Raw genomic sequence first — 22,473 nt, forward strand, 5'->3', positions numbered from 1 at the left:
ATGACATAGTTGCCGTGCCCTTCCCCCATAAGTGTGCGTGTGTATGACTAAGGGAAGGCACGAATTTTATGTATCCATTATGTATTCTTCATGGCTAACTCGTTACCTCTCATATAAACAGGTACTATGCATGTCCGAATTTTCTAAGAAGACACAAGAGCTCAAGGATCGAATTCAAGCACTTAGAGATTTGAACAACTCTTTCATAAGTAGACCTTTGAATTTCGAAACATCTCCAAGCAATTCAATCTTAAACTCTTCACCTAGATCAGAAGAAGAGGAAAATCTGTCCTTTCCATTCGTCTTCAATTCAGACTTAGACACAATTGCGGGCCGTGACATAATCCCTGTTGGTGCTCCAATGGCACTCAAGAATGCATTCATCCCTACTACCCCGGAATCACCTTCATGCATTGCTTTCACTCCACCTGATGAAGCTAACTTCTCCATTCCTGTTCAATTGCTTGGGCAGCTGCCTAAGTACTCTGGTTCTTCAATGGAAGACCCTAATGTTCACCTTAGGGAGTTCTTGGACATTTGCAAGCTCCAATCGATTCATCATCTTTCTCAAGAAGGCTTGAGGTTGCTTTTGTTCCCATTTACCCTTAAGGATGATGCTAAACGTTGGTTGTATTCTTTGCCTGCAAGAATCATCACTACATGGGACGAAATGACTAGGAGGTTCTTGAAGCAATTCTTCCCTGCTCAACTCACGAAAAGACTTAGGAGGGAGATTCAGAACTTCACTCAAAAAGATGGTGATTCACTCTATGAGGCTTGGGAAGAATTTCAGGAACTACAAAGGAAGTGCCCTCACCATGGTATTTCGTTGGATGACTTGGTGCAATTCTTCTATGAAGGACTCGACACCACCAATAAGAGCATGGTGGACTCGGCATGTGGCTGCACATTCATGAACAAAACCGGTCAAGAAGCTTACACCTTGATCGATGACTTGGCTGACAACAATCGCCAATTTAGTTCCAAGGAGAAGAGAGGAAGCAAGAGCCGTGGGGTGTATGATGTTGATGCAAGGAATCAGATGGCGACTTTAGAAAGGAAGCTTGACGTGCTAGTCAAGGCATTCAATGGTTCGAGCATCAACCCTCAAGCATGCGGCATTTGTTCTTTCAAGGATCACACTACTGACAATTGTCCAAATGGTGCAATGACTGAAGAAGAGTTGAACTTTATGGGGCAACAAAGGCCTAGGTATGATCCATACTCGAACACATACAACCCTGGACTTAGAGATCATCCAAATTTTCGTTGGAGCAACAATGCTCAACCATCCAATGCTCAAGGTCAAGGACCTCGTCCTTCAGGTTTGTTTGTGAGGCCTCAGGTACCTCAAGGTTCTGCTCCCTTTAACTCTAATGTTCATGGTTCGAATAATGCATCTTCACCTAATTATGATGAACTTTTGAAGTCTCTTGCTCAAGGGCAACAAAATCTAAACTCTGCTACTCAAGCTTTAGTTACAGGTCAACAAGCTCATTCTAAGGACATAACCGAGCTTAAGAAGCAGATGGGACAAGTGATCGATTTCATGGGCAAGATCCATGAAGGAGGGAAGTTGCCGAGCCAAACTGAGCCTAATCCAAATGTAAAGGCCATGGTGACACGAAGTGGGAGGACTTTGGATGCTTCATTGCAACAACACAAGAAGGCCGTGCCTTCTAAAGGTAAAGAGGCCGAGAGTTACAATGTCAAAGACTTAGAGAAGGACCCTGCCTCCTCTAAAGCCAATAATGCCGTGCCTCTACCAAAAGAAGATCATGCCGTGCATGACAAAGGTAAGGATCCTAACTCTAGTGGTTTGGTTTCAACTAATGATCTTCCTCGTGTTCCCTTCCTTAGTAGATTTGCAAAGCAAAAGAAGGATGCCTCTGATCAAGCCATGCTCGACATTTTCAAGAAGGTGGAAGTGAACATGCCTCTTATTGAATGCATACAACAAAACCCTAAGTATGCTAAGTTTTTGAAAGAATTGTGCACCAACAAGAGGATGACTCGAGAGAAGGAGGTTGTCACAATGAGTGAGACGGTTTCTGCCGTGCTCCAAAGGAAGCTACCACCAAAGCTTAAGGATCCAGGGAGTTTTTCTATCCCTTGTACAATCGGAAACATGACATTTGAAAAGATAATGTTAGACTTAGGTGCATCTATTAATGTAATGCCGCACTATATCTATGAGAACCTAGGTCTAGGTGATTTGAAACGTGATAATGTTGTGATTCGATTGGCTGATTGTTCCAACAAAGTCCCTTTGGGCTATGTTGAAGATGTTCTTGTGTAGGTTTCGAGCTTGATCTTTCCTGCCGACTTCTATGTCATAGACATGGAGCCAACAGAGGCAGATGACAAGGAGGTTCCTATCTTGTTAGGCCGCCCCTTCATGAGGACCGCAAGAACAAAAATAGATGTGTTTAGTGGATCACTCACCTTTGAGTTCGATGGTGAAGTGATTAGCTTCAACATCTTTGAAGCTATGAGGTATCCTCTTTCGGAGTTAAGTGATTGTTTTTCAGTTGATATACTTGATTCCCTTGCAGATAACTATCTAGATACCTTGACAAATGACGAGTTGGCACTCACTATTGCCCAAGGGGCCGGATTCACAAGTGATAGCTCGAACATTTCGGTGCTAGGAGCTAAGGATGCCGTGCCATCTTTCATTCATGAAACCGTCACCTCCCTTGAGGTTGCAAGTGAGGTAAGTTTTGTCTCTCCTAGTCCAATTCTCTTAACTACTAACAAGAATCTTCCTTCTGTGGTGCAAGCTCCGAAGCTTGATCTTAAGGTTCTTCCGGACCACTTGAAGTATGCGTTTCTAGGAGAAGAGGATACATTGCCCGTGATCATTTCATCTGCACTAAATGAGGAGCAAGAAGAGAGATTGATTGAAGTGTTGAAGAGACACAAGACGGCAATAGGATGGACCTTAGCCGACATCAAAGGGATCAGTCCTACCATGTGTGTGCATCGAATATTGCTAGAAGATGGTGCCAAACCAACCAAGGAAGGTCAGAGACGCCTTCACCCACCAATGATGCAAGTTGTAAAGGATGAAATCACCAAGTTGCACGATTGTGGCGTGATCTACCCCATCTCGGATAGTAGGTGGATCTCTCCTATTCAAGTTGTGCCAAAGAAGTCAGGCATCACGGTGGTGAAGAACAAGGACAACGAGTTGGTACCTCAAAGGACGGTGACCGGTCATAGAGTTTGTATTGACTATAGGAAGCTCAATGCGACAACAAGGAAGGATCACATGCCATTGCCATTCATTGATCAAATGCTTGAGAGGTTAGCTGGTCACTCTTTCTATTGCTTCCTTGATGGATATAGTGGATACAACCAAATAAGTGTTGCGGAAGAAGATCAAGAGAAGACTACGTTCACATGCCCTTTTGGTACGTTTGCTTATCGTCGCATGCCTTTTGGTTTATGCAACGCCCCAGGTACGTTTCAACGTTGTATGTATCACATTTTCTCTGAGTATATTGGTTCTAAAATTGAAGTTTTCATGGATGATTTTTCTGTCTATGGTGAAGATTTCGAAACTTGCCTTGAAAATGTTGAACTAGTGCTTAAACGTTGTGAAGAAACTAACTTGGTTTTGAATTGGGAAAAATGTCACTTTATGGTCACGCAAGGCATTGTCTTAGGTCATATTGTTTCATCTAGAGGAATTGAGGTTGATAAGTCTAAAATAGATCTTGTGCGTCACTTACCCCTCCCCACAAGTGTGAGGGATGTTCGATCGTTTCTTGGACATGCAGGTTTCTATCGTAGGTTTATCAAGGATTTTTCCAAGATTGCGAGACCAATGAGTTCATTGCTTCAAAAGGACGTTCCCTTTCACTTTGATGATGATTGCAAGCATGCATTCGAGACTTTGAAGAAGCTCCTAACTTCAGCACCGATCATGGCACCGCCGGATTGGTCCTTACCATTCGAGTTAATGTGTGATGCCTCCGACTATGCAGTTGGAGCCGTGCTAGGGCAGAGGAAGGACAAGCAGCCCTACGCCATCTACTATGCCTCACGAACACTCAATGATGCTCAACAAAACTACACCACCACTGAAAAAGAACTTCTTGCCGTGATCTTTGCTCTAGATAAGTTTCGTTCTTACTTACTTCAATCTAAAGTTATTGTTTACACTGACCATGCAGCTTTGAAGTATTTAATGACAAAAAAGGATGCCAAACCGAGATTGATTCGATGGATTCTTCTACTCCAAGAGTTTGATCTCGAGATCAAGGACAAGAAGGGAAGTGACAATGTTGTGGCGGATCATTTGAGTCGTTTGGTGAGAGATGCCGAGCCCTTGGCCATCCAAGAGAGCTTTCCGGACGAGCAACTCTTTCGAGTTGAGGTAAGTGAGCCATGGTATGCAGATATTGTTAATTATCTTGTTTCTAAGCAATTTCCTGATACATTATCGCATGCACAAAAGAATAGACTCAAGGCATTAGCTAAGTATTATGTTTGGGATGAACCATACTTGTGGAAACATTGTGTTGATCAAATCATTAGGAGGTGTGTCCCTGAACATGAACATCATTCTATACTTACGTTTTGCCATTCTGAATCTTGTGGAGGACATTTTGGTTCACGTAGGACTGCTCTTAAGGTGTTAGAATGTGGTTTCTTTTGGCCTACGATTTTCAAAGATGCATATCATTTTTGCATGACTTGTGATAGGTGCCAACGCATGGGAAACTTAGGATCTAGAGATCAAATGCCTATGACACCAATTATCTATGTCGAAATTTTTGATTGTTGGGGTATTGATTTCATGGGACCTTTTCCTAGCTCAAATGGTTTCTTATACATACTCGTTTGTGTTGACTATGTTTCAAAATGGGTGGAAGCAAAGGCCACCCGGACTAATGACTCTCGAGTTGTTGCAGATTTCCTTCGTTCTAACATTTTCTCTAGGTTTGGTATGCCGAGAGTTATCATTAGTGATGGAGGATCTCACTTTTGCAACCGGACCATTGAGGCGTTGTTGAAGAAGTATGGAATTAAGCATAAGGTTGCTACGCCTTATCACCCTCAAACAAGTGGACAAGTAGAGCTATCTAATCGTGAGATCAAGAAAATTTTGGAGAAGTCTGTTGGACCATCACGCAAGGATTGGTCTCAACGATTGGATGATGCTCTTTGGGCCTATAGGACGGCATACAAGACTCCCCTAGGCATGATTTTCGAATTTTAGTGTCTTTTATGGTTCTGTTTTTCGATTTTTAAGTTGTTTAGTTGTTTTGTTTTTGTTTTGAGTCCTAGGTATGCCTTTGACTGTCTAGGATGAATTGATCTTTGAATTTATGGTTGATAGATGATCATGATATTGGAATGAACTTCATTGTTATTTGATGGTTAATCGATGTGTAGATTTTTTACGAACATGTAGTAGATGAGGATTTTGAAACTTAGGTACAGAATGAGCATGTTCCTTACTTGTTTGAATTCATGTAACCTATGTGAGATTCGAGCCATATATACTTGTGCCTTTCTTTGGAGAGTTTTTATTCTATCGTTTCTTGGCTTTATAATCTCATTACATCTATTTTGATCAATTCATATGCCATAGAATTGCAATGAACTAGAGAATGCTAGAACTTACTTTGTGAAACTTTCAAAGCTTTATGTCATAATATACTCTGATTTTGAAAAGGATTGTTGGATCTTTTTAGGATTTCCACCACTTAAGCCAAAAAGCCGTATATCCCTATTTGAGCCCTGCGTGGGACACCTTAGTATTAACCCCTTTGAGCCTACGTTAAGCCTTTTCTTTCATGACCAACATGTTATATCCTTACTTAGTATAGTTATATCTCTACCTTGTCTTTGAGGCTTGGCAGAGCCGATTCTTGGAGTTGATATGGAGTGATGATTTGATTCAAGTGTGGGGTTATGCTATTGTATGTATGTTATGCAATGAAAAGAGTATGAAAAAGAGAAAAAAATGTGTATTGAAGCCGTGAGAAAAGAAAAGAAAAGAAAAGAAAAGATTCATGATACACGGCAAGAAAAGAAGAATGAAAAGTATGATGAAGATCTCGGCATACATACTTGTTTATGTGAATTTGGAGTTTTGATGTATTTGTTGAAGGCTCAATAATGTTATACTTTAGCTTTTGTTCGTTTTCACAATGTTTAAAGTGATGAATGGGTCCAACATGATGATATTTGGCCCTTGTTTTATGGAGTATGGCGACATAAGGTGGATGTTTTGCTCTGCTAAGTCTTAAGGATGACCTTTGTGATTCCCTTTACCTTGAAAAATATATCCATGCCGAGCCTAAGCCTATCCCTTTTCTAAAGATCCGCATGATTCTTAAAATGAGTAGCTCTTGATTTGTGGAGTTTGTTTCATAAGTAAGCTTATGGTTTGGGTTCATTTGTGCATATGATTGGTATCTTTCATGAGGTTTTCGATTTCACTATAGCTCTTGTGTGTGAAAAGCTTTTAAGCATATGCCATGTTCTTGAGAGAAAAGATTTGGAGTGCATATCCTTGGTGAGTTGAATTTGAACTTGTTTTGAACATGTCGAGCTTAATTTCACCTTTGTTTCTACCATGTCTTACTTGTTAAACGAAATTTCATGTTTATTAACCATTGAATTCATCCTATCTATTTCGATTGAGTGTTATTCTTGATGCTATGAGTTTGAAGATCTCTGAGACAAAATGTTGAAGGCATTAGAATGTTGTGTCGTTAGTTATAGTTGTTTTGATTTTCGTTTTCTGTTTTGATTTTCGTTTTTAGTGTTTGCTAAGGGACTAGCAAAGTCTAACTGTGGGGTTGTTGATAGGAGCACAAAGTGTGACGTTCTTAATGTATATATGCCCTATTCTTATGCTTTGTTACTTCTTATTTAGTTGTTTTAGGTTCATATTTGATATATGTATGTTCTAGGTAGAGCTATTTCGAACTTAGATGATTTGATGATGAAATTGTGCTAAGTGTTAGAACTCCTGATTGAGCTAGGATTCCTTACTCGACTAGGACTCTACTTTCCTATTTTCACTCTTTCCTATTCCTTAATCGACGATTTCTTTTCAGGAAAGACAAATCATATTTGGAAAGAAAGGAGAGTTGCCGAGTTGCATTCCTAGTTGAACAAGGAAATCATATTCGAGTTGAAGAAGGAGAAGAGGAGGCCGGCCTAGCTACTCCTAGTTGGACCAAGAGATTGCCGAGCTGCCTTTAGAGATCTCCCTATTGGACTTGGTTTCCTACATCAAGTTGGATATGGAGTACATAAATCAAATCCATAACAAAGAGGATTTCAGTTTCCCAATTGGATTCTATTTCCTTTTGGCACGCAAGAAGGCTTCTTAAACTTCTATATATAGAGGCCGGCCTCTCCATTCAGCAACATCATCAACCCTACACAAAAACACAGCCATAAGCTCTGCCGAATTCATCCTTCACCATTCCAAGAAATCCTAAAACCGATTCCATCATTCCCCACCTATCAATAGCCTTCAAACACGCTTGTGAAGGAGGTTTCATCCATAGAAGTCTCGGCTACACTTGTGGATTGCTTGATTTATAAAGTGTAACCATGATTCACTCTTGTTTAATTTCGGGTTTGGTTTTGTTCTTGGTCATGGATGAAGTTGCGATTTGTTTAGAGTAGTCTTGTATCAATTTTGTCTATGAAATAGCTACTTGATTCAATTTATATAGAGGATTCGAAAATTATGTTTTGGTTTTATGATTTTCGGGTTTTGGTTTCTGCCGAACCTAGCTTTTGAACAATTTCGATGCCTATGTGTTATGACTATGCTTGTAGCATGATATTTAGGTTGTTGGATTAAAGACTTATGCTAAGAACATGTTTATTCTTGTTTATGTGATTTTCGATTTGCATGGTTGTTGGTTAAGTAAGTGACATACTTGATGAATTCAATGTGCATGGCTTTGGGATTACATGATTAAGATGAACATGTTAGAATTTCGATTATTGCTGCTTGGTTGTGATTGAATGTGTTAAGTGTCTATGTGTTTAGGTTACTGCTTAGAACCCTAAATGCATGATCCATCCATGGTTGCTCAATGTATGTCTCGGCATGATTCAATAAGAAGTTGTAGAACTTAGTTCGATTCCCTCTATGTGAGTTGTTTTGGTGATTGTTTGTGTGTTGGTTGGTTGATCACATGTATATATTAGTTTAGGTTTTCTTTACTGTTTTTATGATTCAAACCAAAATCTATATCAAACTTTAAAACCCTTTATGAATTCGTGTAAGTATTGTGATCCTAAGCCCTGGCTGGATCCCCGGTTTGTGAACGATACCCTCTTGCTTTATACTACTATGATGTGTTCAGGGTTAAATATTGATGTCGAGTAATCGAGCATTCATCATTGAGTCCACGAGCTAATACCATAGCTCATTTACTTACTTTCCACGTGTCTTTCTCAAAGGTAGTACGACATCCTTCATCATCCAACTGACCCATAGAAACCAAGTTTCTTGTCAACCGTGGAATGTGTCTAACATTCGTCAAAGTCCATATTGTGGCAAGGGCAAGTGACTTTGCCGACGATGGAGTCACAATATGTAGCAGTCTCAGAGGCTGGTAAGGAGATGGTGTGGCTAAAAGATCTCTTGGAGAAATTGGGTAAAAAGAAGAAGATTTGTGCTTTGCACAGTAATAGTCAAAGTGCAATTCACTTGGCAAAAAACCTTGTTTTTCATTCAAAGACTAAACACATTCCTATTAAGTATCACTGCATAAGAGAGCTCGTGGAGAATGGAGTGTTGCAATTGTTGAAGATTCAAGGAAGTGAAAATCCTGCGGACATGTTGACTAAGTCTGTGCCAATAGGTAAACTGAAGCTATGCTTGGCTTCAGTTGGTCTCCAAACCTGAAGAGGGAGATGTTGGATATGGTGGGTTTCGAGTTGTTATGATTGAAGAGTGTTGAAGATTGTTGCTACTGGTGAAATCGGCTCCAAGTGGAAGATTGTTAGGTTTGTGGATCCGATTCCACTTAGGATAAGGATTCATTAGATCTTGATCAAAGAAGGAACACTTTGGTGGTTTCCTACTTGGTAATGGTTTATATGTCTATTGGGAATTGGTTTCCAATGACTTATAGGTTTCAGGTTTAGACATCTATAAATAGGGACATAGGTAGCAGTAGTTAGATATCAAGGTAAAACACAAAGAGCAAGTGAGGTCTTGAGAGTTGTCGCCATGTCCTCAGGACATGGGAGGCTCCGCGGGGGAGTCGAGTAGGCAGGGTCACCTCCAAGGGGAGGACTAAACGAGGATCCATGGTAAAGTCCAAGACGAGAGATCCGGCGCGAAGCATTGTTGAGCGATCTTTAGGAACTCCTTTCATGGCTCAGGCATCGCGGGCGTACAAGGGTTACGCGGGCCGCAAGTGGGAATCCCGTGTACGAGGACCGCAAGTGGGAATCCCGTGTACGAGGACATACACCAAGATTGGTGGGGGAGGTTGTCACGTCCCGTTTTTCGGGAGTGTCTACTGTGGGCATCGCTAGTTATATGAGCTTCATGGACGTGTGAGATTGCTCCAAGATTAGAAGGTGTGGGTGATATATAGTTGCTCCTTCCTACGGCTTCAGGCAGGCCGACAAGTTTGTGGAGCTTGTCGCTAATCGAGGACTTAACGTCGAAGAATGGAGTTGGCCGCCCTACACACTGGTCGGGGTCTAGAGCCGATCCCCTGATGAGCCCAAAGCAGGGCGTAACCAGTGCATTGCCCCGTTGGATAAGGCTGGCTCCATAGAGATGAAGTGCCGCATGGACCAAGTATAACAGCCGAATGACTAGGTCCGTGACAATATGCTTTGTAGTCGAGGGTAACATCAACTTAAACTTGATGAAGAAATTGGGTTGATTTGCAAATATTGCCTTCATGTGCACCGGAGGTCAAGTATGTGGTACCAGACTTTGTAAGTCCTGCAATTATTTTCATTTATTGAGATCGGTCATCCTAGCTGTCAGTTGCTCTTTGAGCTAAAATCACTGTGCTATTGCGATTATACTGAATATAGTGCTTTATGTTCTGTTGGTACGTGCCTCACTACGTAGTATGCTTCGTTTTGTTAATCCAGAAGGCCTGAAAGGCTTGCGTCATGTAGCTGGGATTCTTCGGAATCATCAGAGCTGTATTTCTATTCCTTTTTCCTTTAAAATGCCTAAGTTTCTCTGAATTTGACAACATATTTATAGTTCACGTTGCGACCAGAAGAGTTGTAACCATTTTTTTATTATCTTAAATTGTTATAATTCTTATTTCTATTGTATATACATATAATTATTATTTTGTATCGGTGATGATCCAGCATGTTTGGACTTGACAATTGACCTTTCCTTTTCTTATGTCAATGGCCTTATTTTATTTTTCTCCCTTCAATTTACTTCACAGTGCTCTGTTAAAATGTAGAAAGGGATAGAAATTAAGTACAAGCATCACACTAGAAATATACATATATACATATAGAGGCCGGATTAGGAGCGAACTGTAATAACCCTAGTTTTCAAACAATATTTGGTTTGATTTGGATTCTATCAAGTTGTGAAATTTAATTAGAATAAATGTGATTGTTTGCGACGTTACGAAACTAAAACGTAAACGTTCTCGGCACGTTTAATTCGAAAAAACGTGACGTTACCGCAACCTATATATCGACTTTTATTCCGTTGCTCGGTTGCGAAAACTTTCTTCACGAAAGTTGTAGAGCTCGTCGATACGAGTTCGTGAGTATGTGATGCGTTTTAATCAGACGTCGAATGTGGAAGTTATTAATGTCGGAAGTTAGTTTCCGATTTTGGAAACGAGTATAAATAGGATATTTTTGTGTTTAGGGTTTCCATTTCAGGAAACCCATTTTCTCTCTTCTCTCCGCCTCCCTCCCTCTTTCTTTCTCTCTCCCCGAAACTCTCTCCCTCCTCAGAAACTCCCTCCATCGATCCGCCGCCTCCAGGCCGACGTGTCCTTCACCGCCGACACCAGCAGCCTCGCAAGCTCGACGCAGTCCCCCTCCAAGCAAGCCACGGTCTCCAGCGCCACCGTGAAGCTTCGACGCGACTCGCAAGGACCGAACCCAATCGGTCCAAACTCTCTGACGAGCTCCGGCGCTCCCAAGGCCCGGAATAGGTGAGGTTTCCATCTAATTGGATGTTGTGATGCTTGTTGTGTGGATTTGTGTTGTTTTTGGTTGGTTTGATGGAGTTTTAGAGGAGATCGGAGGGGGAGGGATTTGGAGGAGATGCCGCCGCTATGGGTGGCGCGTATAGGGGCGTGGAGTGACCTAGGGGCGGCGTGAGGCCGTGGAGGAGAAGAGAGAGGATAAAGGAAGAGAAATGGGGCGGCGGTGGCGTGACACGCGCCGTTGGTGGCGTCGGCGCGTGAGCCCCACGCGCAGCCTGCCGGCGGGTGGCGCGTGTACCCCACGCGCCGCCACGTGCGGCGGCGTGAACAGTGTTTCCGAAAATGGTAATTTTGTAATTTATTTTTACGTACGGTAAATGTAAAAAGGTGAGTTACATACGGTAAATATAAATTTTATTTACATAGGGTAATTGTAAATGTAAATTACTTTTAGTAAAGATAAAAAGTAATTTTAGAAGGGTAATTCGGTAATTATTATTTACTGAGACAGTACGTACATTTGAATAGTGTTTATACGTACAAAAATACGTAAATAGTATGTACTCGTACAAAGATACGTATTGGATGTGTAGTTATACATTAATACATAAATAGTAAATACGTGAATAGTAAAACAGTGAATAGTACTCGGTGAACAGTAAATTCGTAAAACCGAAAATTGCTGAACAGTAACCGATTATTACTGTTACGGCATTTAAAGGTTTACGAAACGTTTCTAAATTCTTTTCTTATCTTTTTAAGGTGATCGATAAATCAAGGAAAGGAATTATATTCGGAAATTGTGGAATTACGCTCGAGTCGATAAGGTGAGTAAAATCTCACATATTTTACGAATCTACCCTTGCGGTGAATTCAAGATTTTTACAAGAGTTTTAAATATTGAAATACGACATGTATATGATATAATTGATTATATATATATTGTATAAATGGTAAATAAGTACATATATATATAGTTTGCTATATAATATACTGTTATGATTTTATCGTGATGATTTCATTTCGATGACAAGATATTATCGAGCATTTGATTTTGATTTGTACAATATGATGTGAGATTATTGTACGTGAATTTTAACATGGAGATTGTTAAAATGTTGATTGTCTTCGGACTTGATTTTTGTACAATATGATGTGAGATTATTGTACGTGTTTGGCAAGTCGGAACCTAGCCTTTGGCTGGGCGAAAGTTACGATACAGTTAGAGCTCTAGTCTGTCTGCCGTAGTACTGCATGTGAGGTAACGGGTGGTTATCGGCTCATGAGTACTCAGATTGTTTTGGATGTTGGGTAGCGGGTGGTTACCCAATATCAGCGGTGTACTACGTGAGGGGTAACGGATGTGTACCAGCGTTCATTAGTACCCGTATTATGAATGTTTTTGGGTAACCAGAAGGGTTGCTCGATTTCTCATGAGCACTTTCATTTCATATATTTTTGGGACAACCAGATGGGCCGTCCATTGACTCATGAGGGCATTTATATTTGCTGATTTGTGATTTTTCGTATATATATTGATATGCGAAATATATTTTCATTTTACTCATACGAGCTATAAGCTTACCGGGTTTGTGTTTACAATCCCGGTGCACCAATTCGAAGGTGTAGGGGATAATTCCATAGGTGTTGATTAGTGGAGATTGAGTGACGATTCCGGAGACTCGAAGTCATTCGTATCCTGCTTGTGGTGAGGTTTTTAGCGTGGATTTGTGTGTGAGAATTGGTGTGGATTTATTTGTGAGATTGTGAGGATTATTACATTTCCATCTTATGTAATGTTGAATTATAATTTGGGTTGTAATAATTGGTAATCTGTGTTGTATTGAGAACTCAGTAATGATCCGCTGTGCATTTTAAATGATTTCGATTTCATTGAAATTGTTTAGTGTTTAACGACTTTGAAATTTTGAGTTTTTAAGCTTGAAATTTTAGGGTCGTTACACGAACCATCCGTACGGATGGATTCGCCCATTCCAGCGACCGACGATATGCAACGACGGTGCGGAAGGTGCCCGTGCTCCCCCCCTTCTGGCGCTCCTGTCTGTGCCGGCCAGAGCACCATCGCCGGCCCACGGCAGCAAGAATCTGCAAATTTCCAAAAAATTCAAGTTTATGGGAAATTTACAGATTCCGGCCACCGTGGGCCGATGATGGAGCTCCGGCCGGCACAGACAGGAGCGCCGAGAGGGAGAAGCACGGCCGACACCATTCCTCGTCGTTGTGCGTCGCCGGTCGTTGGAATCGGCGACGTCCGCACTTTGGGGGCGTCCGCCCTCGATCCTCTCCGTATACATATATATATATATATATATATATATATTAGTATTTCATAGATTAACTTCAATTTTTTAGCTTACCACCTAGCCAGCTTTATAGAGTATTGATGTTGTAGCTTAAATGCTCTTAAGAATTCTAAAAGAATAATTGAAGACACAATTTCATAAAGGAACATGACATAGAGAAATAGAAACCTGAAAAACATGTCTGAATTGCATTTGATACTTGATAATAGTTCACTAATAAGCATAGGTGCTTAGTACTTGGATGAGCTTACTTGTTAGTTTGAACATGGCTACTGCATTGCTTTTCAACTTGCTACTTCTATTCAAATTATCAGATATCTGATTTTGCCGTTGGTTATGATCACTCCAGGCTCCAAACCCTTATGGATGATCTGGCAAGAGATCCTATGCAGAAGACAACTGGTCTATTCCTGAGGAGGTACAATGTCATGAATCTGGGTCTGGCCTTACTTCCAATGCTCATGTCGATGGCACGGTGTGGGACTTAATCCCTGGTGTTAATAGTAGTGTGTACCCTCACCAGCGTGAAGGTTTTGAATTTGTTTGGAGTCAAATAGCTGGTAGAATTCATGCTGATGGTGGGGGTGGTTGCATAATATCACATGCACCTGGAACAGGGAAGACACGTCTAACCATTGTCTTTCTTCAGGCATACATGAAATTTAACCCCAAATATAGGCCACTGATAATTGCTCCTCGTACCATGCTTCACACCTGCGAAGTGGAGTTTAAAAATGGGGCTTTGAAATACCCTTTCACAATCTTAACAATCAAAGTTTCTCCGGAAAGGAGAACAAAGCAGCCCTTGAGATTTTGGTTCAAAATATAGGCCAGCGCCATGTCAAAAGTGTTGAAAGTAGTCATTGGTTGAAGTTATATTCCTGGAACAAGGAAAGAAGCGTCCTTGGTATTAGTTACAGACTTTTTGAGAAACTTTCTACGGCGCATAATTCTGCAGACAAGAAAGCTGGCCTAGCTATGAAAATGAGGAACATTCTGCTAGATTTTCCTGGTATTGTAGTCTTTGATGAAGGGCATACACCTCGAAATGATAAAAGTCATATGTGGAAGGCTTCATCAAATATCAAAACACATAGACGTATAGTTCTCTCAGGAACTCCTTTCCAAAACAGTTTTGATGAGCTGTACAATAAGTATTCAGTAAATTATGAGATGTATATGTGATTCAAAATAATTTGATAACCCTAACTGAGCAACTCTTTAACTTTGCTATCAACCTCAACTTGAATCATAATGGTTTCCACTAAGACACTAATGAACACGAGACTGAGACTGACAGGCAAAACAGCAAGTTTGGAAGTAGAGAATTTTTGGATGTGAAAAAACTTGTAAAAATTTTCAATCTTAATAGATATTATTTCTGTTGTAAATGTTGTCTTCTTTGTTCTTGTTCATATTCTTTCATTGAAAACTTGGTGTACAACATTATATGTTTATATTTCTTTCCAGTTTATATAAATCAATTTTGGGAACCATGGAAGTTTACGTTTACATGGTTCTGACCATAAACTTCTATTGTTAATATATAGCCTCTTAGGTACCAACCCACTTTAAATGGTTCGGCGAATTTGCAAATCATCACTTTCCGGATCAATAAAACCGTATATTCGGGTAATCCACTTTCTGATGCGGCTTCGATGCAGTTCCGATGTTTCAACATTTCCATATATCAATTTGAATTAGACAACAAGTTACAACTACAACAAAAAATCCAGTATCTATATATCAAAATGAATGAAATAAACAAGTAGTCATCAAGTCCCCTACAAGATAACAAACAAAGAATTGAACACACAATTGAGCAAGATTACTAAACAATGTCGAATCTTAGTTCTGTTCACTCATCTTCCAGGAAGCACCCATATATCTCGACATGCTAATCTCTTGGGACTCTTAGTTCCACAAAGTTGTAATCAAGTCTCTTGTCTTTTGCACTCAGATATTATTGGTTGCCGTATTCTTACAAGTTATATATATATATATATATATTCTCGATGCAGGTATCTTTCTATGAAGACTAAATGACTAGACAATTAAACAACCAGTGTTCCTTACCAAAAAATCTCAAGTAGCCAATAAAATGGAGTCAAATTAAATTCGATAACGAATTTGGGACATTAACTGACCCACTTTCACTAATTTACAAGTCAGATCTTTTCCTTGCTGAATAATATATGTGAAGTTCAAGTCTGATCACAACATTTCTCTATATCATCTCTGCTTGTGTGGAACTGATGAGGGCAACAAGCTAGACTAAGATTTCGCCATGAGCAAGGTTAGGCTAACCGTTCCACCACGGTTCATTATCGTTCTAGTAGTTCTTTGTTTATGCTGTGTGCCTTGCCGTGCTAAGGATCATCGACGCTACTGTCAGCCCTCGTCCTGCGGCAACATCCGTAATATAAGTCACCCCTTCCGACTCATTGATGATCCAAAGGAGTGCGGCGACCTAAGGTATAACCTGTCTTGTGAGAACAATCTCACTGTTCTGCACTTGTATTCCGGCAAATACTTTGTACTTGCCATCAATTATGAAAACGCCACAATCCAAGTTGCGGATGCCAATGTTCATAAGGGGAACTGCTCTTCAATCCCTCCTTATTCGTTGTCCAGATATAACTTCAGTTATGATGATCCATACAGCACTTATACATTGAAAGGTGCCAATTGGTTTAACACGTATCGGTTTGAACTGTCAAAGCCTATAATTTTCATGACGTGCGAAACTCGGCTGGAGAATATTTCATCGCTGTATGTGGATACTTCTCCTTGCATTAATGCATTGAGTGGCCATTCTTTCGTTGTCACTGAAAGCATAAATGCATCGGATTTGTTAGATTCATGCCCAATAGAGCTGATGGTTTTGTCATCATGGAATGGTACAAAGGACGTGAACAGGTCCTACATAGACATCCACAACCAGCTGCTCTACGGCTTTGAACTTTCATGGAAGGAAGGATACAGGAGGAGATCAAATTCATATTGCTACATCGACGCTGATACCAACGAAATTCATTGTTACTCAACTTCTGTAACGAATCTATTTGGTGAGAACTATCTCAATCTTATTCTTCTGAGACCATTTTAATTTTTAAATCATCACAACTCTCATCAGAACAACTCTTCTCTCTTTTTTGCAGTGTCAGGTGCAATCATAATTGCAGGTGCGGTCAATTAATTAGCACTAGTTCTAGCACCTGATAAAATCTCTTCTTTTTTTTTCTTATTCTTTGATGAGTTATTATTTTCCATTACAGTGATATTGTGGACTGGGACAAAAGTTGTACTCGGAGTTCCCTGTGTGATTGTGCTTTTAATCTTCAAGTTGAAAAGACGTCATTTATCAATGTACTCTGTTATTGAAGAATTTCTACAGTCTCACAACAACCTCATGCCAATAAGGTACTCCTACTCCAATATCAAGAAAATGACCAGAGGATTCAAGGATAAATTAGGAGAAGGAGGTTATGGCTCTGTGTATAAAGGAAAGCTCCGGAGCGGTCGGTTTGTTGCTATAAAGATGTTGGGGAAGTCCAAAGCTAATGGACAGGATTTTATGAATGAAGTTGCTACCATTGGAAGAATTCATCATGTCAATGTGGTCCAACTAATTGGCTACTGTGCTGAGGGATCAAAGCGTGCTCTTATATACGAGTACATGCCAAACGGGTCTCTTGACAAGCACATATTTCCTAAAGAAGGTATCATTTCCTTAAGTTGCAAGGAAGCTTTTGAGATTTCACTAGGAGTGGCCCGTGGAATTGATTATTTGCATCAGGGATGTGACATCAAGATATTGCATTTTGATATCAAGCCACACAACATTCTTCTAGACGAGAATTTTGTTCCCAAGATTTCAGACTTCGGTCTGGCAAGACTGTGCCCATTAGATGATAGCAGTTTGATTCTGACTGCAGCTAGAGGAACGATTGGATACATAGCTCCGGAATTGTTTTACAAGAATATTGGAGGTGTGTCAAACAAAGCTGACATGTATAGTTTTGGAATGCTGCTGATGGAAATAGCAGGAAGGAGAAAGAACTTGAATGCTGTCGCGGCCCATTCTAGCCAGATATACTTCCCTTCATGGGTTTATGACCAGTTCAGTGAAGGAAATGAGATAGAGATTGAAGATGCAACCGGCGAGGAAAAAACAATAACAAAGAAGATGCTCATGGTAGCATTGTGGTGTATACAGATGAAGCCTAGTGACCGTCCTAATTCGATGAACAACGTAGTAAAGATGCTGGAAGGAGAAGTTGAATTAATTCAAATGCCTCCAAAGCCTTTCCTTTATCCCCAAGACATGCCAGTTGTTGCTGATGAAAGTAGTTTGGAAAAAACTTCGTCATCGTCAATGCCATTTGGAAAATGAAGCTCTAAGCTCGACAAAATTGAGTTGATATTTGTATCCACAATGGATCTGGAGTTGATACAAGAGTTGTATAGCAAATTCATGTAGTTAATAAGTGTCCTTCCAATAGTCCACATATACAACCCTTGTACTAGTCAAGTTCATATGTATGTTGATTGGAGTTGTTAAATTCTAATATATTTTTAGTTAAGGTATATGATATGAGCTCCCAGGTTTACGGCAAATTCTGGATTCACCCAGGTTTACTGTAAAAAGTGCGTAGAGTTCAAAACAAGGAAATACACAGTGCATACAAAGCATACTTGTGACTAGCCAAAATCTGAACCAAGTAACTACTCAAAATTTTTGTAGTTATAATCAATCTTATGTTAGAATGAACTCAACACAGAGCTGCCTCCATATATTTATAATGCTATTCAAATATATCTTCCTGGTATAAATTGCAAATGTGTGCACAACACTGATACCAAAATCACCAATATTGTGCCCAAGGTAACAATTGTGTCATTTGTTGTGTCAATTATCAAATTGACGATGTAAACTTCCCCCAGAGCATACGAAACTCAATTTATTCAACTTCTGATAAACAACAGGAGCATTTCGTTAGATTACAAAACCCATTCGTGTATAATTGACAACGAACGGGACAGCCTTTACTAACAAAATGTAAAACAAAAATTGAAGAAAGTAACAGAAAACAATGGGTGAGAGGGATGCAAAATTTCCATTGCTTTCTATATAATGGCTGGTTTCTGATGATCGGATTAGTTCATTTCTCTCTGACTTTCTTGGTTATGGCAAAAATTGCCCAAGCAGAGCCACTATCACTCCTGAGACAGACGCATTGAACAATCTTTCATTATCAAAGAGACTACTATGTATACATTGTAGCTGTGAAGCAAGATAGAATAGATCATATCAGGTATAAAACCCATACCTCAAAACCAAATTGCATGCTTAGAAAGATACCACAAGCTATATAGTTTCTGTATAGTTGACTAATTCAATCCCATGAAAAGTCTTAACTGAAACAACCAAGAAGCCACAAGAATTTAACAATTCACTAAATTTCGTACAATGTTGATTCACCATGTAAAATAGCATCAGTGCAATTTAGAACCATTCAATTAATTAAACTAATAAATTACAAAAAATGGTTTGGAAAAAGAAATGGAGTGTTACATGTGTTTCCTCATAATTCACAAATCAGTATTCTTTCTTCACTAAATAATTGTTTCCATTGATTTGAAAGGTCTACATTAAATTTATCAAAAATATAACACATCCAATATATCGAAGAGAACAATTTTACCTGACTGCAGGAGTATAAGATAGTCTGTATCGCTTGTTTTTCTGGATGATGAAATAGAAAGGTTAAGAGCTATCAGCGGGCCAGCAGATTATGCAGTTTCTGTCTCATCTGCTTCAGCTTACTCAGCTTGTCCATCTCACCAGCTTGAAGTAGAAAATTCTCTAATGTCAGAAATGATGCTTCACTCATATGCCTCCCTCTCTCCAACATTTGTAAGGAGCATTCAAAAGCTTCTACTACCCTACTGTGGGAGCATAATGCTGTTAACAAAAGATCTAATGCATGACCATGAGGACAATATCCCTTCTCCACTAGGTATCCCCACAATTGCAGACCTAAATCAAGATGTTGATTTTCACAGAAAAATTTAATCAACATCACCACTGTTCGTGTTTTGGGGACAAAATTTCTATCAACCATCTTGTTATACAGATCTGAAGTGCCATAAATACCTGATGTTCTCATAAGGCCAGAGAACATGGTGTGATAAGTCATATGGTCATGCTTGATATGCTTCTCATCCATGTCATTCATCAAGGCAACTGCCGACTGCACATCCTTGCATCTAATCAGTGAACTAATTAAAGCATTATAAGCCCCAGTATCAGGACGCATATTTCTCACATGAATCTCATCAAATAACTGTCTTGCTTTAATTGGATTCCGAACAAACCCAGCGCCATGAATCAGTGTAGTGATTGTCTCTAATGAAGGTGACAAATTGGCCCTTTCCATTTCTTCAAATAGCCTCAAACCATCAGCAAAGCAACCTCGTTTACAGTAAGCATCAATCCTAATATTATAAGTTATATTGTTTGCCGCAAAGCCTCTTCTAGCCAGCTCATGGTAAAATAGTTCTACTGAAGTAATATCTCCAGCTTCCTTGAACCCCAAGAGTAAGATATTCATGGTCTTGGTGTTGGGTGAAAACCGAGAGTGCATCTTTACGAAAAGTGAGCGTGCCTCCTTCATTTGTCTTTGTGTGCAAAATGCTCTAAGCAGCACATTAAACTCATCAATCCCAAACTTCCTCCCAACAAAAATGTCATTCTCCATCTTCTCAAATGCTGCGAGGACATCTTCATAAGATTGAAACTTTGCAATTTTCGACAGCATGATGCTCATCGACTTAAGGGTAAGCAACGATGGATGCATACTACTTATTCTAGCCATCAACTCCCACGCTTTATCAAAATAGCACATCCTGGTAAGGATGTGCAGCGTCTTTTCAAAAGCATCTGAACTTGGACATAGCTGGGAATGCTGGAGAGAATAATTGAAGAACTCAAGAGCCTTAAGACCATTGGAATGCGCTCCGAAAAGGTGACCAAGCACATCCTCCACAAAGCTCGTGGATAGAAATCGTGGTGGGATATTCTGGACAAGAGCTGGCTGAAGCGGCTGATCAGGATAAGGATGGTTGTTAATAATTCTGGTAATCCTATCAATGTCTATATCAGTTTCTACAGAGGATGCACATTGGCCGGACAGTTTAGCAGCAGCCACAAGAGAACATCTTAGCTTTTGAGGGGTTTGAAACTGATTGGTTCCACTCTTGAGCCTTGCCAAAAGGAGCATCCTCCCTTATGATAACTTAGTAATCACTGAAACTCCATAGGAAACCTCGTATTCCCATTTAAGGTGGCAATGCCACACTGATTTCAACACCCTGGAATGTTGTAAACACAGAAATTCAAATTCTGGGAGTGAATCTAGATAGTTAGGAGTTATGAACTTATGATTGGCCAAAACTAAAGCCCTATACATAGGTTTATTAACAAGCTCTAACATACTGCAAAGTTCATAGAAACTTAAAACAATTGGAAACATCAAACATATGTATCTGGGCATGGATTTAGTTAAAAAAGGAAAACTTTGGTTTATGGGGGAGACTTGGATGAGGGAAAGTACCTGTTACGAGCTCAGACGGCAGTGTCAGATGAAAACCAGAAGACGAGAAAATGACAGCAGTGCCCCAACGGCGGCGTTTCGGTTGTCTTTGCAACTTCGAATTTTTAAAGCTCCTTCCTTTCCCAAAAAGCTCAACTTTGGTTTATTTACTAATGTTGCATACTGTGAGACAAATCAAATCAATACCACTTTGCTGAGGTCAAAAGGAACTAGTTTAAAAACTCCACTAGGATAACGATCTTTTTTCATCAGGGGATTACAATATTTTGAAACACAGGTCTCCGCTATTTACAATTTTGAGAAAATTATCAAATACATTCTCCGACTAGATGCAATACATGACATGTAGTGCGAGATGTGATTGAGTCAGGTAATTTTACCTGTTTCTGTCTTCTAACCCAAATCTTTGACACAAATTGCTATACTGAAACCGCAATATAATCCAACCTAAATTAATTGAAATCAGTCCACCCAATTGGGGCCTAATGTTACTTCAGTAAATAGATATTAGCGATACCAATTGAATCATTAACTGAATATCAGAAGGAGACAGATTAAACACAAAATCGAAAGACAGAGATTTCAGATTGTGAAGCTTACTAGCACATGAATGCATCATAGAGCCAATTTCAAGACCCTTAAAAGAATAAACTGCTAATTCAAACCGAGCTTCACAATAGAATGGATGTCGAAAAATCACATCTTTATTTTTTTACCTAAACCAAAGATTAGTTCAGGAGAAACATAAACCCTAAAGCCCAAAATCGGCAATTTGACAATACGGTCTAGATTGAATCCATCTTATTGCATCAGTACAAGCAAGATTCTTGATTTACATAAGAAGAATGAGCAGAGAAAGAGAAGTAAAGAGATGAGACCTCGGGTCATGAAGTACCAAGGAACGGCGAAGACGGCGCTGATGAGAACGATGCCGGCGAAGAGAACTTTCCCAAACTACGTCTCTGTTTTAAACGTAGTTCCTTCTCTTCTGTTTTGTTTTAAACTGATGATTATGAATTTAAGAGAGAGAGAGAGAGAGAGAGAGAGAGAGAGAGAGAGAGAGAGAGAGAGAGAGCAAAGCCTGAGTTTAATAAGAAAATTCTAAAAAAAATGCGTGATAGTTCATAAAAACTCTCACGCTGAAGGAACATATAGGCAATGAGCATTGAGCTTAGGGACTTTATTTTGATTTGATAGTGGATATCGATTACTTGTTGGAACTCCATAGTCCATACCCGTTTAGGCCGAGCAAATGATACATATTCCAACTCCATTTTCATTCACATTACATTCAACTCGCAGCCATAGTTTGTGCAGTTCTCCCTGCTAATCCCAAGAGGCTTACTCTAAATCCTCTACAGCATATTGTATATTAGG

General features: G+C 39.8%; 2 protein-coding genes and 1 non-coding gene across 7 annotated transcripts; 1 reads left to right on the forward strand and 2 right to left on the reverse strand.

The window, feature by feature from the left end:
• Positions 1-718: 718 nt before the first annotated feature.
• Positions 719-825, reverse strand: LOC126804280 (small nucleolar RNA R71). The gene has a single exon (XR_007673234.1). It is a non-coding gene; the product is annotated as a small nucleolar RNA R71 (small nucleolar RNA).
• A 14,894-nt stretch (positions 826-15,719) lies between these two features.
• Positions 15,720-18,097, forward strand: LOC126802540 (rust resistance kinase Lr10-like). Its single transcript, XM_050530184.1, has 3 exons — positions 15,720-16,545; positions 16,639-16,662; positions 16,756-18,097. Exons 1-3 carry the CDS (start codon positions 15,765-15,767, stop codon positions 17,871-17,873), a joined length of 1,923 nt encoding a protein of 640 aa, XP_050386141.1. The 5' UTR covers positions 15,720-15,764; the 3' UTR covers positions 17,874-18,097.
• A 287-nt stretch (positions 18,098-18,384) lies between these two features.
• Positions 18,385-22,104, reverse strand: LOC126802141 (pentatricopeptide repeat-containing protein At3g61360). 5 transcript variants are annotated; one of them, XR_007672897.1, is made up of 4 exons: positions 21,975-22,104; positions 21,097-21,258; positions 19,186-20,854; positions 18,385-18,898 (listed from the first exon to the last, which is right to left on the reverse strand). XR_007672897.1 is itself a non-coding variant. In XM_050529702.1 (4 exons), exons 3-4 carry the CDS (start codon positions 20,761-20,763, stop codon positions 19,258-19,260), a joined length of 1,389 nt encoding a protein of 462 aa, XP_050385659.1. In that variant the 5' UTR covers positions 20,764-20,854; positions 21,097-21,258; positions 21,975-22,104; the 3' UTR covers positions 18,385-19,257. The 5 variants fall into 5 exon arrangements, 2 of the variants coding, with proteins under 2 accessions (XP_050385659.1, XP_050385658.1); XR_007672898.1 differs by having other exon boundaries at positions 18,385-18,703; positions 18,811-20,854; XM_050529702.1 differs by having other exon boundaries at positions 18,385-19,520; positions 19,638-20,854.
• Between the last annotated feature and the right edge of the window lie 369 nt (positions 22,105-22,473).

This window comes from Argentina anserina, chromosome 7, assembly GCF_933775445.1.
Source record: "Argentina anserina chromosome 7, drPotAnse1.1, whole genome shotgun sequence".
NCBI classification, from domain to species: Eukaryota; Viridiplantae; Streptophyta; class Magnoliopsida; order Rosales; family Rosaceae; genus Argentina; species Argentina anserina.